Source organism: Nuphar pumila, chromosome 10, assembly GCF_984573655.1.
Source record: "Nuphar pumila chromosome 10, dmNupPumi1.hap1.1, whole genome shotgun sequence".
Classification (NCBI taxonomy): Eukaryota; Viridiplantae; Streptophyta; class Magnoliopsida; order Nymphaeales; family Nymphaeaceae; genus Nuphar; species Nuphar pumila.
Genome location: NC_143258.1, coordinates 78,243,826 through 78,261,190, shown reverse-complemented (window position 1 = coordinate 78,261,190; position 17,365 = coordinate 78,243,826). Strand labels below are relative to the sequence as shown.

General features: G+C 37.5%; 1 protein-coding gene across 1 annotated transcript in view; it reads left to right on the top strand.

Moving 5' to 3' along the window:
* LOC149826945 (transcription factor Pur-alpha 1-like) overlaps window positions 1–12,675 on the top strand; it is a 29,681-nt gene extending 17,006 nt beyond the window's left edge. Inside the window, exons 3-5 of the mRNA XM_090020177.1 lie at window positions 11,544–11,684; window positions 11,792–12,034; window positions 12,258–12,675. Coding sequence (XP_089876303.1) covers window positions 11,544–11,684; window positions 11,792–12,034; window positions 12,258–12,410 — 537 coding nt within the window. The 3' untranslated portion in view covers window positions 12,411–12,675. The remainder of the gene's footprint in view (window positions 1–11,543; window positions 11,685–11,791; window positions 12,035–12,257) is intronic.
* Window positions 12,676–17,365: the final 4,690 nt, after the last annotated feature.

The window sequence follows — 17,365 nt, the reverse complement described above, 5'->3', positions numbered from 1 at the left end:
GTTTTCAGCAGGGGAGGGGCCGAGCTCCCCCTCTCTCTCTCTCTCTTGTTGGGTCTGCAGGGGAGGGGCTGAGCCCCCCCTGCTCCCTTTGTTTTCGGCAGGGGAGGGGTTGAGCCCCCCCCCCCCCCCTCTCGCTCTCTTGTTGGGTCGGCAGGGGAGGGGTTGAGCCCCTCCTGCTCCCTCTGTTTTCGGCAGGGGAGGGGTCGAGCCTCCGTCCCTGCTCTCTGTTTTTGGCAGGGGAGGGGCAGATCCCCCCTCCTTGGTGATTTTATATCAAGATAATGTCAGTTTGTATAATTGATGTAAAATTTTGAATGTATTTTTTTTGTGTTTTCAGGATAAAAATGATGGATAAAGGGAAAAGACTTGTGTCATCCTCATCCCAACATGTGAGTTCTGTTGCTAGTTTTGCTGATAGTTGTAGTGGATTGATGATGTGGGGCCACTATGAGTACATGTAGATAAACTTGCAAAAACTGGAAAAAGAGGTGGTGGAAACAAGAGATTTCAATGCAAGCTCTGCGAAAGAGATTTTGTTGGGTCTTACACAAGAGTGAAAACTCATTTGTTGAAGATACCAGGACATGGCATTTTAGCTCGCAGAAAAGTTGATGAGACAATGCGAAGACAATACAAGAAAATACAAGAAGAATATGAGAAGAGAAAGACAATGGCCGATTCTTGTGCAGTTAGTGTGCCATTTGCAAGCCACCAAGAAGATGCTGAAAAAAAAAGTTAATGTAGGAGGTAGAGGAACGATACAAACATTATTCAATACATATGGAAGAGAAGAATTGGATAGAAAAGTTGAGAGGTATTTTTATTCTGGTTCACTCCCATTTAATGCGGCTAAAAATCCTTATTGGAAGGATTTAGTAACATCCTTGGCAAATTGTAATTTGAGTGGATATGCGCCTCAAGTTAAGAAAAAATACGAACCACACTTCTTGCAGAAGAGAGGGCAAATGTGGAGAGATTGCTGAAGATTAAAAAATATTCATGGGAGCAAAATGAAGTTTCTATTGTGTATGATGGATGGACAAATATTCAAAGGCGTCCATTGATCAATTTCATTGCTTGTTCGCTTAGTGACCCAATATTCTTGAAAGCAGTTGATGCATCTGGGGAATATAAAAATGCAGAGTATTTGAAGGGATTGTTTATAGAAGTGATAAAAGAAGTTGGTGATCAGAAAGTGGTACAAATCATTACAGACAACGCTCCAGTTTGTAAAAGTGCAGCGTTGAGTTTTGAGAGTGTGTACCCTCATATTTTTTGAACTCCTTGTGTAGCACACAACTTAAATCTAGCCCTAAAGAGCATCTGCAACCCCAAAGAAGAAGAAAATTCACAAGCATATGCTTTATGTTCATGGATTGAAGATTTAGAAAGAAATGTCAAAAACATTAGGAATTTTGTTGTTAACCACCATTGTGCTAATGCTATATTTAATAGGCATTCTGACTTGAAATTGTTGAAGGTCGCTGAAACACGTTTTGCGTCCATCATTGTGACAGTGAAGAGGATTAAAAGAGTGAAGAATGCTTTGATTAACATGGTGACTGATGAAAATTAAACATTCTATCGTCCTGATGATGATATCAAAGCTCAAGAAATTAAAAAATTCATTCTTGATGATGAGTTTTCAGACAAAGTGATATACTTCCTTCAATTTACGCAACCTATTTGGGAAATGTTAAGAGAAGTTGATAATGATGAGCCCATGCTTCACAGAGTTTATGAAATGCGGGATAATATGATTGAAAAAATACAAGCTATAGTTTTCAAGTATGAAGAAAAAAATCCTGCATTGGATGATTCAGATTTTTTTAATCATATTCATTCAATTTTAGTCAGAAGATGGGAAAAGAGCAAAACTTTTTTGCATTGCATGACACATTCTCTTAATCCAAAATATTATGCAAATAAGTGGCGGGCTGGTGGTATTGGTTGTGTCCCTCCAAATTTAGACCCAGAGCTATCAAGACATAGAAATATGTGTATGACAAGACTTTTTTTCAGAAGCATATCTTCTACATCAAGTCACACAAGAGTTTGAAAAATTTTCATCTTCGAGATTATATGGACCTGCATTATTCGCGAGAGAAGAAGATAATATAGATCCTATCACATGGTGGTCAACATTTGGATCAGAAACACCTATTCTTCAACGTCTTGCATTAAGATTGCTATCGCAGCCTGCTAGTTCATCTTGTTGTGAAAGAAATTGGAGCACATATTCTCAAATCCACAACATGAAAGAGAAACAAACTCACCAGCAAGCGTGTAGAGGATTTAGTATATGTTCATTCAAATCTTCGATTACTTTCGCGAATCAATGATGAATACAAATACTAATTTGCTCTCTTAGTTATTTGATTATTTCTTAGTTTTTTATTTAAATATACTTGTATTGTATTTAACATTTTCAAATTGGGTTTGTAACGCAGACAACGAACATCCAAATTTTGGGATGTAAACCCAGAAAAGTGTGACTTCGAGAGAGAGCATGATTTCAACATAACAAACATGGATTTAGCTGAGCCTAGTATTCCTTCTAATAATGCATTTGATGATGAAGAAAATTATTAACATCCATTACTTCATCAGGGTATACTTTGGTATGTAATTTAGTTCTTTTATGTTTTACTTATTTGATTGATAATTTGATATTTAGGTTGATATACTCCATGCATGATGAATGATATTATGACAATGTTACCTGTTAAATGTTAAACTGTTAAAACTTCAAAATTATATATATATATATATATATATATATATATTTACATTTTTGCCCCTGTTACAGCCCCGCACCCGGGTTTTTTGGAAGTGCTGCATCCCCGCACCCGCACCTGCACCCGCACCCATGTGACATAGGAATTAATCCAACGGTATAGATAAAGGAGTAGGTGCTCTGGGAGCACCATATATATATATATATATATGGCCATGTTGTACCCTCTGTAACTGCACCCATACCCGTACCCATGTGACATAGGTTTATGTAGATGTTGTGGTTCATTTCTCATGTTGTTGCCTGTGTTTGTTGCACAACCAGAGGACTTTTGCAGTTGATGAAATGATTTTGTATGTTTTTATGGATATTATGTTAGATGCTGAGTAGTTCCAATTTGGTGCTTAGAATTGCTTTGTTGGTGAAGCTTTTTGCTTGTCTTGTACGCAGTCTGTGTTTCAATGGTAGATCGAGATAGGAAATGAGAATGCGATCAACCATGCAGTTGGTGGCATCCAGTTAAGAAAATCTAGTTAGGGCTGATTCTTCTAAGCTTTCCAATAATATGTTTCTTATTTGTGGCAAAATGAAAAAAAAAAGGAAAGAAAGAGACCTGTAGAGTAATGTGAATAAGTGGTGCAGTCCCAAGCAGGCTCTAACACATCCTGTTATTGAGATCAATATATAAAGATGTTGCATAGCTCCCAATGAAAAGTTAATGATTCAAGTTGAAGCACAAGTCCTATTCCTTGGATATTCTAGTCAGGTCATGTTACAAAGAGATTTTGTAAGTATACTATGGATCAAAAAGCTTGGGAGGCTAACCATGCAACACATGTAGGTTGAGGCGCTTTTGAGCTTGAGGCCAAGCTTCTGATCCAAAATATTTTAAGAAAATAGCTTTCTTTGCAAATTCTTATGAAGTGGGACAAAGACTATTAAAAAGAAATTTGATTTAGAAGTCTGAAAAAGAAATTTAATTCTTCCTACTTTCATTTTTGAAAAATATTTTAGAAATGTTGCAGTTCCAAAGAAAGAGTTTTAAAGATTTTATGAATCAAAATCTTGGGAAATATGTTGCAAATTGTTGCAAATATTAATTAGAATTTCTTGAATATATTTTGCTGTTGAGTTTTGAGTTTTCCCTCATGGAAAACAGTCTTCCTGTTATCCGGTGCCAACAAGACTCCAACACTTTGTTCAGACCATGAATTGTATTTCTGGTTTTAGAGAACTAGGATGCCTCACTGCAAATCTCAAATTTCAAAGATGACATGTAAACCTTGATGGTTATACTGTCATTTAGTCTGTGTTTTGGTTAAGGGGCATTTATATGGCATTTAGAATGTAACATGAGAGAGAGAGAGAGAGAGAGAGAGAGAGAGAGAGAGAGAGAGAGAGAGAGAGAGAGAGAGAGAGAGTTTTCTTTTGGTATAGATTCTGGCATGTGCATGCTATTGACTTCAGTAAAATGTTTGGGAGAAAATTTTAGGGCAGTCAAACAAGATTCCTTTTATGGTCATCTTTTGAACCAACTGTGATAGGCAACTAATATATAAATTAGTTTTATTATCTAGAAAATATTACTGTAATTTTTTTAGTTAAAGAACAAATTTGTAATAAGCAGTTTATTGGAGTATGCATTGTGGTTTTTACGGTAGGTTGAACAACTATCAAAGAGACTGAACCTAATATGTGTTAAAATGTAGTCTCATATTTGTATGAATATATATATATATATATATATATATATAGAGAGAGAGAGAGAGAGAGAGAGAGAGAGAGAGAGAGAGAGAGAGAGATTTACATATATGCCACGTATATATGCAAATCTCTCTCTCTCTCTCTCTCTATATATATATATATATATAAATCTTGTAAAACCCAACAAGGGTATTTTTGTCTTTTTCATTTTACGCATATTCCAATAGGAATATGTTGTATTTATTTCTTTTCTTTCTTTTCTTTTTTATTATTTTCTTTTTTTATTTGGTCAAACCTTGGGTGGCCCAATATAGTCATTGGGCCCCTCCAACGGTCACATTTGTGACCGTTGGAGGGGCTCCAATGACTATGTTAGAGGCCCCTCCAAGGCCTCCTTTTGACCCCTTATAAATAGGGGTATTTCCCCTTTGTTGTATTCAAGCTTGAGAGCTCAAGCATTTCCATTTTTCTAATATATTGTGGCATTTCATGCCTTTATGCATGTTCATGTTGTTTTATGCCTTTGTGCATATTAGTTCAAGTGTTTTTTGAGTACCTTTTGTGCACATCTCTTGTGAGGATTTAGCGCTTGTATGCGTATTGTCTCATTGAATACAATTTTACATGGTATCAGAGCTTGGTTAAAGATTAAAGATTGTGTGATTCTTCGTTTTTCAAGTGCCTCAAAAAATGTGCCTTTGGCTTCTTGGAGATTGGAGTGGAGGCGTCTCTTCCTTCATTATTTTAAAAGGGCTTCACGACAAGTAAGATCTAAAAATCTTGTTGCGGTACGTATTCCTTCTCTCATCTTTCCTCTCTAATGGGTGAAAAAGGAGTCTCACTTCTCTCTTGGTTTTAAACTCAATGGCTCCAACTATCATGTTTGGGCCGGAAACATGGAGACTCATATAAAAGGGAAAGGTCTTTGGGGTTATGTGAAAGGCACAATCTCGGAATCGGAACCAAAAATCACCTTGATGGAGAAAGGTGAAATTAAGATTCTTGAAGGGGAGGAAAGAACCAAAGCCCTTGATGAATATTCGAAAAAGCATGATGAATGGGAAACGAAGAATTTCAAAATATTGTCTTGGTTTTTTTCTTCCGTTGAGACCAAAATCAACGCAAATATTATCAAATTCAAAAAAGTTTCTCAAGCATGAGAGTATCTTGAGAAAATGTATACTTTTAGGGACTTGTTCTATAAATATTATCATCAAAAGAAGGCTCTAACTCTTCTTCAAGGCGAAATGACCATTAGAGAATATTTCGACGAACTTTCTTTCATTTGGGATGAGCTTGCTATGCTCGAACCAAAATAGAGTGGAGAGGCGATTGAACTTCGACACAAACAATTAGAAGAAGATCGATTCTTCAATTTTTTGAATGGGCTAAGGCCCGAATTTGGGCAAATAAGGTCTTCTCTTTTGTCATCTTTTACTCCTCTTGAGAATGTTCTCACCAAATTAAGTGGAGAAGAAACCCGGATGGGCATAAGTAAGCAAGGGTCTAATGTGTTTGCGGTTCCATCCAATTCCGAAGACAATGATGGGGTCAATGCGGTGTCTAGGCCCGAAAACAATTTGAGGGCCTATCGTCCCCCTCATTTTAAGAATCAAAAGCAAGGAAGAAATGGTGGACAAAGTGGAAAAAAGGATTATAGCAGAATTATTTGCCATTTTTGTAAAAAACCGGGGCATATCAAACCCGTTTGCTAAGTGGAAGAAGTTGTTAGCCATGGCCACCACCTCTCAACCGCAAAAGGAGGAGACCTCTTCAAGTGGAGCTCTTTCTCTAAACCAAATTGTGGAGGATCTTCAACCTCTTCTCAAGTGAGCCATCTCGGGAGCCGCCGTGTCTTCCTTCTCTCCTCCAGCTAAAACTTCTTGACTTTTGGATTCGGGTGCGTCTTTTCATATGTCCCCAAACATGTATTCTCTTTTCGAATATTCAAAAAATAGTTCTTCATCTTTTGTTTCTACCGCCGATGGGATTTCTCTTGAAATTAAAGGAGTTTGGGAATTTTGAAACTCAAAACTTTTTCGTTCCTAAAATTAGATTTATACCAAAATTAAACTTGAACCTTCTCTCTGTTTCCCAACTCTCGGACCATGGATGTGATATTAAATTTTCTTTTGATAAATGTTTAATACAGGATCGCCGATCCGAGAAATTGATTGGAGAAGGCTCTAGGAAAGGAGACTTATATTATATAGATTCTCTTCAAGTTCCTAAAACTTCTTTTTGTAATGTTGGCCAACATAAAAATATAAATGTTTGGCACAAAAGACTTGGTCATCCCAATATCACCAAGTTATCTTATTTACATTTTGCTAAATTTTTTTGTAAAGATACATTCTCTTGTAATGATTGCATTCTTGGAAAAATGAGAAGTATCCCTTTTGAACAAAGATCCATGTTTACTTCTAAACCTTTCGAAATTATTTATTCGGATGTTTGGAGACCGGCACCTGTTGTTTCAAAAGGAGGGTTTGCCTATTATGTGATTTTTGTAGATGATTTTTCTAGGTACTCTTGGATATATTTTCTTAGACATAAGCATGAAGTTTTTTCATGCTTTAAATCATATTATGTAATGATCAAAAATCAGTTTGATAGCGAATTAAAAATATTTAGAACTGATTTCGGAGGAGAGTATCTCTCAAATGAATTCAAGAAGTATCTTGAAGATAATGATATTGTTCATCAAACGTCATGTCCTAAAACTCCTCAACAAAATGGGTTGGCTGAAAGAAAACATAGGCATATCATTGAAACCACTCAAACTCTTTTTATAGCTCAAAATATTCCAAAAAACTTTTCGGCCGAAGCGGCTATTGCATCTGTTTATCTTATCAATCGTTTACCATCTAGAAATTTGGGTAAAATATCTCATTTTGAAACCCTATATAAGAGGGAACCAGATTATAAAAGATTGCGAATTTTTGGTTGCAAATGTTTTGTTCTTACAGATAAGAATGATAAACTTTCACCTAAAGCTATTCTCTGTGCCTTTCTTGGATATTCCGAGACTCAAAAAGGTTTTCGTTGTTACGATTTTAAAATTGATAAGTTATATGTTTCAAGAAATGTGTCATTTTTAAAAAATGAGAGTGGTTTTGAAAAGAATGATTCTCATCACGAAAATATCGACTATTCTTTCTTATTTGACCTATTATCTAGTAATGATGATATGTCTAGTGATGATGAAATATCATCAAATCATGATAATGACAATGAAGCAAATATTAACAACTTCAACTCATCAAGTACTCAGGAAGACAGAACAACAAATGACCCAATAACCTATTCGCGTAGAGATAAAAATACTTTCAGAAGTGCAATTGAGCAATATAGTGATTCTATTCCCACACGTGACACCAGACGATCTGAAAGAAATAGGAAGCCTCCAACGAGATTTGTCTCTTTTGGCTCTTTTTCACATAAATATAGAGCTTGTCTTAGTGCCATTCATTCTTATTTTGAACCAAGAAATTTTGGGAAAGTCAAAAACTGTGTCGAATGGCAAAAAACTATGGAAAATGAACTCAAAGCCCTTAGGAAAGCTAACACATGGGAATTTCAAACTCTACCTTATGAAAAGAAAACTATAGGTTGTCGTTGGGTGTTTAAAGTTAAGACTAAGAGCGATGGATCTCTAGAGAGGTGCAAAGCTCGCTTAGTCGCAAAAGGATATGGTCAAGCATATGGAATTGATTATGAAGAGACATTTGCACCTGTAGCACGGATGGTTACAGTCAAATGTCTTATCACTATTGCGTCTATTAAAAAATAAAATATTTTTTAAATGGATGTTAAAAATGTTTTTTTAAATGGTGATCTTAATGAAGAAGTTTATATGAATGTTCCACCAGGTATGAAAATTCCCAAAGCTGAAGTTTTTTGTCTTCGAAAAACTCTTTATGGGTTAAAACAAACTCCCAAAGCCTGGTATGATAGATTTAATAATGTAATGTTAGAAAATGGTTTTTCTTCATGTTATACAGATACTGCCTTATTTACCAGAAAAGTCGATGCATGTATTGTCATATTATTATTATATGTTGATGATATGTTAATAACAGGTGATGATGTCAAAGGACTCAAGAACATTAAATCCGTATTGACTTCGAAATTTGAAATGTCAGATTTAGGGTTTTTGACATATTTCTTGGGAATTGAGGTTGCTTACTCCCAACGTGGTTATTTTCTATCTCAAACTAAACTTGCGTGTGAGATTATTGACAGGTCAGGAATCTCTGATGACAAAATTTGTGAAACTTCTGAAATAGTGGGCTCAAAAATGATGATCGATGACGGGATTCCTCTGACCGATCCTACTCCGTACAGACAATTGGTGGGCTCGTTGATGTATCTTAGGATCACACGACCTGATTTGTCACATGCGATTCATATTACCAGTCAGTTTGAACATGCTCTCACAACAACTCACATGAGTGCCGTTCTTCGCATCATCAGATATTTAAAGGGAACTGCAAATAAGGAAGTATTTTTGTCTTCATTTTCTGAATTAAAGTTAATTGCTTATACTGATTCTAATTGGGGAGGTGACCCTAATAACCGTCACTCCATCACTGGTTTCTGTGTTTTCTTAGGTGAATCATTGGTCTCTTGGATGTGCAAGAAGCAACAAAAGGTCTCTTTGTTCTCCACCGAAGCTGAGTATAGAGCCATGGCATCTACAACCATGGACATAGTATGGATTCGGCGTCTGCTAGAAGATATGGGAGTTCATATTCAAGAACCAACAAAGTTATGCTATGACAATAAGAGTGCGATTTACATTGCCAAGAATCATACTTTTCATGAGCGCACAAAGCACATAGAGATGAACTGCCATTATGTTCGAGAAGAATATTTGAAGAAGGTTATCGATCTTCCATATTGACATCTGAATATCAACTAGCAGACTTCTTCACCAAGACGCTTTGCTCCCCCAGATTTAATTTTCTTTTGGTCTAACTTACGGTCATTACACCGTAAGTTTGAGGGGGGGGGTGTTAAAATGTAGTCTCATATTTGTATGAATATATATTTATACATATATATATATAGAGAGAGAGATACATTTACATATGTACCACATACTATGTCACATGGGTCCGGGTGCGGGGATTCGGCACTTCCAAAAAACCCAGGTGCGGGGGTGCGGCAGGGGCACGGGGGTTCCCCCGATGCGGGTTTTTTCAAATTTCATTTTATATACAGCTGCACGATAGCGCACCCATCTCGTCAGGAGAACAGTGAATACTAATAGCCAGCAAGGTTACCACCATCATTATCATTTATTATGGAGAGAGAAAATCCTTTACGAAAAAGAAGGATCAGCAAGGCTACCACCATCATTATCATTTATTATGGAGAGAGAAAATCCTTTACGAAAAAGAGGGATCAGCAAGGCTACCACCATCATTATCATTTATTATGGAGAGAGAAAATCCTTTACGAAAAAGAAGGATCAGGATTGAAAAGGCAGGAACAGCAGCAGCAGCAGCTGTTAGCAGAATTTTTTTTTTAAAAAATTCCGCAGCCCATTTCATAGGGTAATTTTTTTTTTAAAAAAAAAAATCCAAAAAAAAGTTGGACCTAAATGATCCTGGGTGCGGTCAACGCACCCAGGATCGGGTTGACCGCACCCGGTGCCGCACCCCCACCCGCGTCGAGTCGACGCGGGTGCGGCACCCTGCTAGCCGAATCCCTGTGACATAGACCACATATATATGCAAATATATCTCTATATATATAAAGATATAATAATAATAATAATAATAAATCTTGTAAAACCCAACAAGAGTATTTTTGTCTTTTTCATTTTGCGCATAATCTAATAGGAATATGTTGTATTTATTTATTTTCTTTTTTTATTTGGTCAAACATTGGGGGGCCCAATATAGTCGTTGGGCCCCTCCAACAGTCACAAAATGTGACCGTTGGAGGGGCTCCAACGACTATGTTGGAGGCCCCTCCAAGGCCTCCTTTTGACTTCTTATAAATAGGGGTATTTCCCCTTTGTTGTATTCAAGCTTGAGAGCTCAAGCATTTTCATTTTTCTAATATATTGTGGCATTTCATGCCTTTGTGCATGTTCATGTATTTTTATGCCTTTGTGCATATTAGTTCAAGTGTTCTTTGAGTGCTTTTTGTGCACATCTCTTGTGAGGATTTAGCCCTTGTATGCGTATTGTCTCATTGAAGACGATTTTACAATATGTCCATATCTTCTCTTTGGAATTCACACTTTCCTCCTGCTTCATCTTCATTGTCGTCTTATCTGTGTGAAAAAGGTTGCTTAAATGTTAAATTGCAGTGTTAAATTTTTTCCTCATACTTCTCTTACATATTGGTTCATATTCATAGGGTGTGACTAAGTTTTTATGCTGGCTGTCACTGGCCTACCACAACCCTCCTCCTTTATCCAGGCTTGGGACCGGCAGTGTATAACTAAACAGTTATACACAGGCGGAGTTAATCGAACTCGGGACCTCTCGCACCCAAAGCGAGAATCATACCACTAGACCAAATGCCCGTTGATTTGGGATGAAGGCGTAGTTGTAGTAGTTGTTGTTGTTGTTGTTTCTCTTACATGAAGTTCGAATTGTTTGAAACATTAGCTATGCAGGCCTTCCTTCTTCCAGTTGACCATCCTGAACTGCACAGTCCACAGAGTTGGAGCTAAGAAAAGTTCTATATAGACTTTAGAGATCATCCACATGACCTTCCTTGTGAAGTATATGCCATGTTCGACATGTTTTGTCCCCCCTCTTTTTTGTTTTTATTGGGTAAGCAGGGGAATGGTATAAAAAAAGAGAGCAGGGGGAAAATGTCATTGTGGCTGTCTCATTCCACGTTGATAATCGGCATAGTATCTTTTACTAAAAACTTGCATGCCAAACATGTGCTGAGAATTAATTAATTTGTTTTTGTTGATATTAGCCATACCAATTTGTTACATATTATGTAACTGCAAGAAAATGTGATATAAACTCAATTACTGCCTTCATTAGTATTGTTACTACTACTGCTATTATTGCTATTGTTTTTAATTTTAATCATATTAATACAATTTAGAACTGAATATTTGCAGGTTTCTGAAGCATCTGTAAGCAGAAATCGTAGCACGATCATTGTTCCTGCTGGAAGCGCTCGTGATGAAGGCTGGGCAGCATTCAGGAACATTTTGGCAGAAATATATGATGCTTCTAGACTGTTCATTCTACCAAACCAGGTGCTTTACTCATGGTTGTATTTTGTGTGCCCTCATTTTCCTTTTTTTCTGGCCTTTTTTCTTCTGTTGTATTTTATCTGTTCCTAATGTTTAAGCTTTCGAAACAGCAAACATCTGAGTCATCAGAACGACTCACTGGGCTCTCAGATGATGTGGGTGCGGGTTTCATAGCAGGCCATGGTACTCAGGCAAGTTCCGCGTCTGAGCTGAATGTTGACAGGTCAGTTGAATTGCCGCCGTCCGATGAAATGGGAAGCATGGGACTGTCTAAGGTGATCAGAGCTGACCAAAAGCGTTTCTTCTTTGACCTTGGTAGCAACAACCGTGGCCATTTCCTGAGGATATCCGAGGTACATCTCTTAGGCTTGGTTTTGAGATGGGATACTCTTACTCTAGGACCACTACAGCTATCCTTGTAACTGTGGCTGGCTTCCCAGACAAACGCAGTTAAATGAATTACCTAAATCCACCAGGCCCCTTCAACCTTTGTCCCCTGATTTTCTGTGTGAGATTTCTGGGACTATCACTGCTGCTATCTTCCTACGCATCTCAGGCAGAAAATTTTCTTTGTAGGTGGCAGGATCCGATCGGTCTTCAATCATTCTTCCTTTATCGGGACTGAAACAATTCCATGACATGCTTGGTCACTTTGTTGAGATAACCAAGGATAAGATCGAGTCAATGACGGGAGCTAACATCCGGACTGTGGAGCCTGCTCAGAGATGAATCCAGTGACCAGGAGGTCATCACTCAGGTCACATTTGCTCCTTGTTTGCTTGAAATTTTTTTCTGTTGGTGAGGGTGCGATTGTTTAGGGTAAGCTTTTTTTTTCTTTTCTTTTATTGAATAGAAAAATAATGTTGTTTCTTCATTAGGACCAGATAGATCAGAGTTGTTTACCAAGAATGACCAACTGAATTGAGAAATAAATGTGAAACGGACTTTTATAGTCTTGTATTGGTTGTATGTATGAAGAGCTTGGCCCTTTGTTTCATGATGGTCTTTCAGTTGATTTTGGTTTCGCTGTGCGCTCGATGCAATTAGCATTTTATTTGGAATTGGATCGCAGTTTTGAAACTTGGAGGGTGCAGCCAGCTACAAGAGCTTCTGTTTCTCGTCTTGTGGGCATAAAGGACCGATTCTTCCAAGTCCGTGGTTTGCTGCCTTCCAGTTTAGGTTTTGGTTTTGAGATGGGATACTCCTCCAGGGGGAGGATTTGATATGAAGAGCACGGTATTGCGGTGTCCCCATCTACACTTATGAACTCGGCAAACTAGCATTTTTAAGGGTAAACATGTACTCTGCTAAATAACGGATAGCAAGTGCCTTGCACTGTTTGCGAATTATGAGAAGAGAGATTGCCAAGAATCTTCGTACTAGGTATGTACAATATGTGGGACCCATGTCATCTTAAGGTGGAGTCAATTGAGGATGAGAGACGTCCGCGCACAATTCCCCCGCACATCGAGGATGAAGGGAGCTTAATCATTGGCGTTTCTGCAAATAATTTAGATCGATAGTTAAGACAAAGGAACACCATAGAGAGAGAGAGAGAGAGATGATTTACCACCAAAAACTTGGTTTCCTCTGCTGAATTGAATTCTTCATCCCGCTGATAATTAAAACCAAACACCAAGAACAAAAAGTTCTAAAATGAAAACCAAAGGGAAGCAACGGGATCTCAACTCCAAGCCTCTCTTGGAGAGGAGCTTATGCAAGGCCTTATTAATGGCGATGGCCTTATTAATGGTGATGCTTCAATCCAATTATGCACTAGGGAGTCTGCTTGAGGGTAAGCTTGAGCATATATTAACCTACTAAAATAAAGTTTGTGAATGAAACAACCAAGAACAAGAACCTGACTCAAAAAAATGAGTATGCAGTGGAAATATACACCCTAAGATACTAAATGTATGACTCAACAAGGCTTATGCATGATTTGAGACAAACCTAAGGGGTTAGTCTAATGCTCGAATGCAAACCAGACCACTTATGCAAGTAGGGTACATTTTTGGGCAAAAATCAACAATAAAACTAACAAATTTATATGCCAATTTTATCTTTAATTCTTTTTAGAATTCAACCTGTAAAACAAACACTAATAAATGTTGGTTCTTCAATTTTAACAACTCTTCCTTCGATCCCCAACTCCCGTCAGTCCAAAAATTCAATAAAAATGCATATATCGGCAAATATAGTAAAATCTAAGCATGAACTTCCAGATCAAGTAATCAACAAAGGTTCAATGGCCTTGGACATGTCAATAGGACTGTGATGACAGTCCAAACACGACTGAGTTTGGTTCAGTCCCTAAGGATTAATACACGAACACAAATTTTATACTTCAGATTTTCGGCAAAATCGATTATAACACAGAAGATTTCAAACAACATTCATTCGATAAAAGTGCAAACACTAGGACCAGCGGCTAGGCTCAGTTTGGGACTGTATAAACCTCCAAAATGGTGTGAGGACAGACTTCACGTCAACTACAGTCACGACTAAAATCGCCACAAACAAATATAAGTTGAAAATGGTTCAAATCGAAGAACCAAGCCACCTAAGACAACTTTTTGGAGACCTGTCAAGCACATCGGTTAGGGGGACGGTTCCACCACTATGTTGAGATCCACGACAACTCACTCCATGCCTAAGATGATTTTGGCTCAGCAGCCAAGGCTCGGGTACAAAACAACTCCAAATGGGGGCATCCACTTGTAGGTGTCCAAGCAAGAAGACGTGAAGAGGGTAGAGACGCCCTTCACTCCCAACTCTCAATCCCACTCACTCTTTCTGAACCTTACTAGGGCCCGGTTCAATCTTCACTCTCTTCCTTTCTCATCTCAAAAAATCTCACAAAAATTAAAAAAATATGAAAAAAAATCCTATATGTTTTTGGGTTTGCTTAAAATATGGAGAAAAATATGGACTTTTTTCTCATTTGTTCTCTTGAAAGGCCACCTAACTTGAGGGCCAATGAGTTCAATGTCAAACTATTTTGTCTTATTCTCCTCCACTCTTGTCCAATGGCAGCAAACCTCTAAGGATGTTAGGATTGGTCCTCTCAAGTAACCACCAAACCTTTGGCTAATCAACAGCCAATGAGTTAGCCTCTCTTGGATTATATATTTCTCTTTATTGGCCAATGAAAAGAATCCAATGTTGGGTGGATTGAACCTTACCCAAGGATGAAAAAAAAAGGATTCAAAATTCACATATAACCAAAATATAAACTATCCAAACTACTCCTTAACCTTATAATACCTTAAGTGGATCATAACATCGTAAAACCTGACACTTAATAAAATACAAAAAAATATTTTTATAGTTTAAAAAGTCCTTAAAATTAGAATTAAGCTAACTAAAAAAGTTTTTGAGATATTAGTGACAAAAAAATTTAAAAATATGAAATAACAAAAATACCCTTATACCCCAATTTGACCCGAATAAGTCATTTTTGCTTGGGTATGCACGGGTATGATTTCCTAGAGCGGGTCTTCAATGGTGGATTGTCCGAATCAACCTCCAACTTTACGTCGGATTGATCCAGAATTCATAACAATAATTCTCCTTGTGGAGATGTGCAGTCTCAAGGGAGGTCTTCTTAACAAGGGAAGAATGGGAAAAGGCCTTGTGAGTTTCTTCTACTCGAGCAGGGGCCGTGGTTGGCCCCCGGGTAACTAAAGCAGCACTAGAGAGAGAATCCTGTAAAATGCTGTGTGAGATTGCTAATCACACCCAGCGTTTAAAACTACAAACCCCACCCTCCGTGGGTCCCACTTGTACTGAGCTACAGTACAAGTGGTGGGGGTTTGTGGTTGTAAACGCTAGGTGAGATTGCTAATCTCACCCAGGGTTTTACAGGATCCTCTTTCTTCTCATAGGGAATTGAACATCTGGGTTCATCTCCGCTAATTGACATATCTGTAACACAAAAAAAGAGAGTTATAGATCGAAGCTAAAATAACCCCTCCAAGAGAGAATCTAAACTAATCCCTGCAATATGCCCTGCGGTTAAGGGAGCTTCCTATGAATATCCCCTGCACACCCAAATCTCGATCTTCATCTGTTTTTTATTTATTTTGTTTTAAATTCTTCTTGGTATAGTAATTGTCCTTTCATCAAGAAAAATGATATAGTAATTATCCATAAATGTTCTCAAGTAAGAACCCATTTGGTAATAATTCTATGCATATTGTTGAATAAAATTATACCTAGAAAGTGAGTTTATTTTATCGTTATTTGACAAACCGAATAAAACGTGAAAAACGAGTGAAAGGAAAACAAAGAAAAAGTCATACTTGGATTTTTATAGATTAGGCTGAGAAAGCAGCCAAGTGGATTCTCTTTTGAATTTGGGTAACGTTGCACCAGAGTCTACTATTGTAAAATAATGCATTAACAAGTGGGCGTGTTTTGTGAATATCTTTTGTTAGGATCGTTGAGGCTGCATGGCACACACAATTACTAGAGCTGTAAAGACATTTTTTTTTTCATAAGTCACTTTCTTTCTTTGTGCTCTTGAGGGGGCAAGGCAACCAAACTCCTTTGATGCCAAACCGGCTATGTCCTAAATTAGAGGTCCTCTCCCCACTTTTAAGTTGGCCACCTTGTCTGGCTCACTGGATAATAATGATAACAAAGAAACATCCGGGTCAGTCTGGTCTTGCCAACCAGAGTGTGGGACCAGGCTACTCTACTTCAATCCACCAGGGGTTGCAGTTGCTCATCAGTAGTGGACAGAGGCGCCGGGGGTTTGTCATACAAAAGCTCATGAAACCAATATAGCAGCAGACAGCATGACCTACTTAAGCGCCAATGAACATTCGGAGTTGTCAGTCCACAATTCCCTAATGGTCGACACCCAAACTAAGACAACATGCATGGACTGGTTTTGACTACTTGCCCCGTGCCTTGAAGGTGCCTATCGCCCTAAACTGGATTCTTAGTTACCAAAGGCTTCTTAAACCCTCAAAACTCCGAAAGCTTAATGAGAAGCTTCTTGCTTTTGAAAAAATGTATAAGGCTTTATATCTTTTCGTATCAAATTGTTTTGTTTAGGTTAAAAGTTGAGCACTTTTTATGCCAAATTAAATTTGTTGTTCATATTAAATATGTCAAGGATAAGTTTTGACTACATTTTTATGCTGGTTCCCGAAACTTTACCATTGTTGTTTCTTACTAGTTTTCTTTCACCCACCTAGACATTTTCTAAAATGCAGTTTTTTTACTTGATGTTGTTTTGGCTCAAAAATCATTAGACTTTCCAACCAAGCTCATTGATCAAATAACCCTCTTTTTGCCTAAGTTTTTTGAGAAATGGTTTGAGAAAAAGTTCACTATGAAATTTATTTAGTCCTACATAAATTGTTTTTTAGAAACACAATGAGTTTAAAATGAGTAGAGTTGAAACTCAATGAGTTTAAAATGAGAAGAGTTGACCTTGAGGACAAGTTCCTTTGGGGGCCGATTGAATTTTGAACTTAGATTCAGATTTGACTTGGTCCTACTCGGTTAGATTCGGTCTTAGTCCTGGTCTAACATTGACCATTCTTTTTACTACTTTTTTTGAACTTTTCTGTACCTCATAAAAGCTCTTTAAATGTGAATTAAAAACTCTCTTAAAAAATATTTAACACCAAAAACGGTTTGGGTCAAAGGTTATTCTTGATCATAACTGA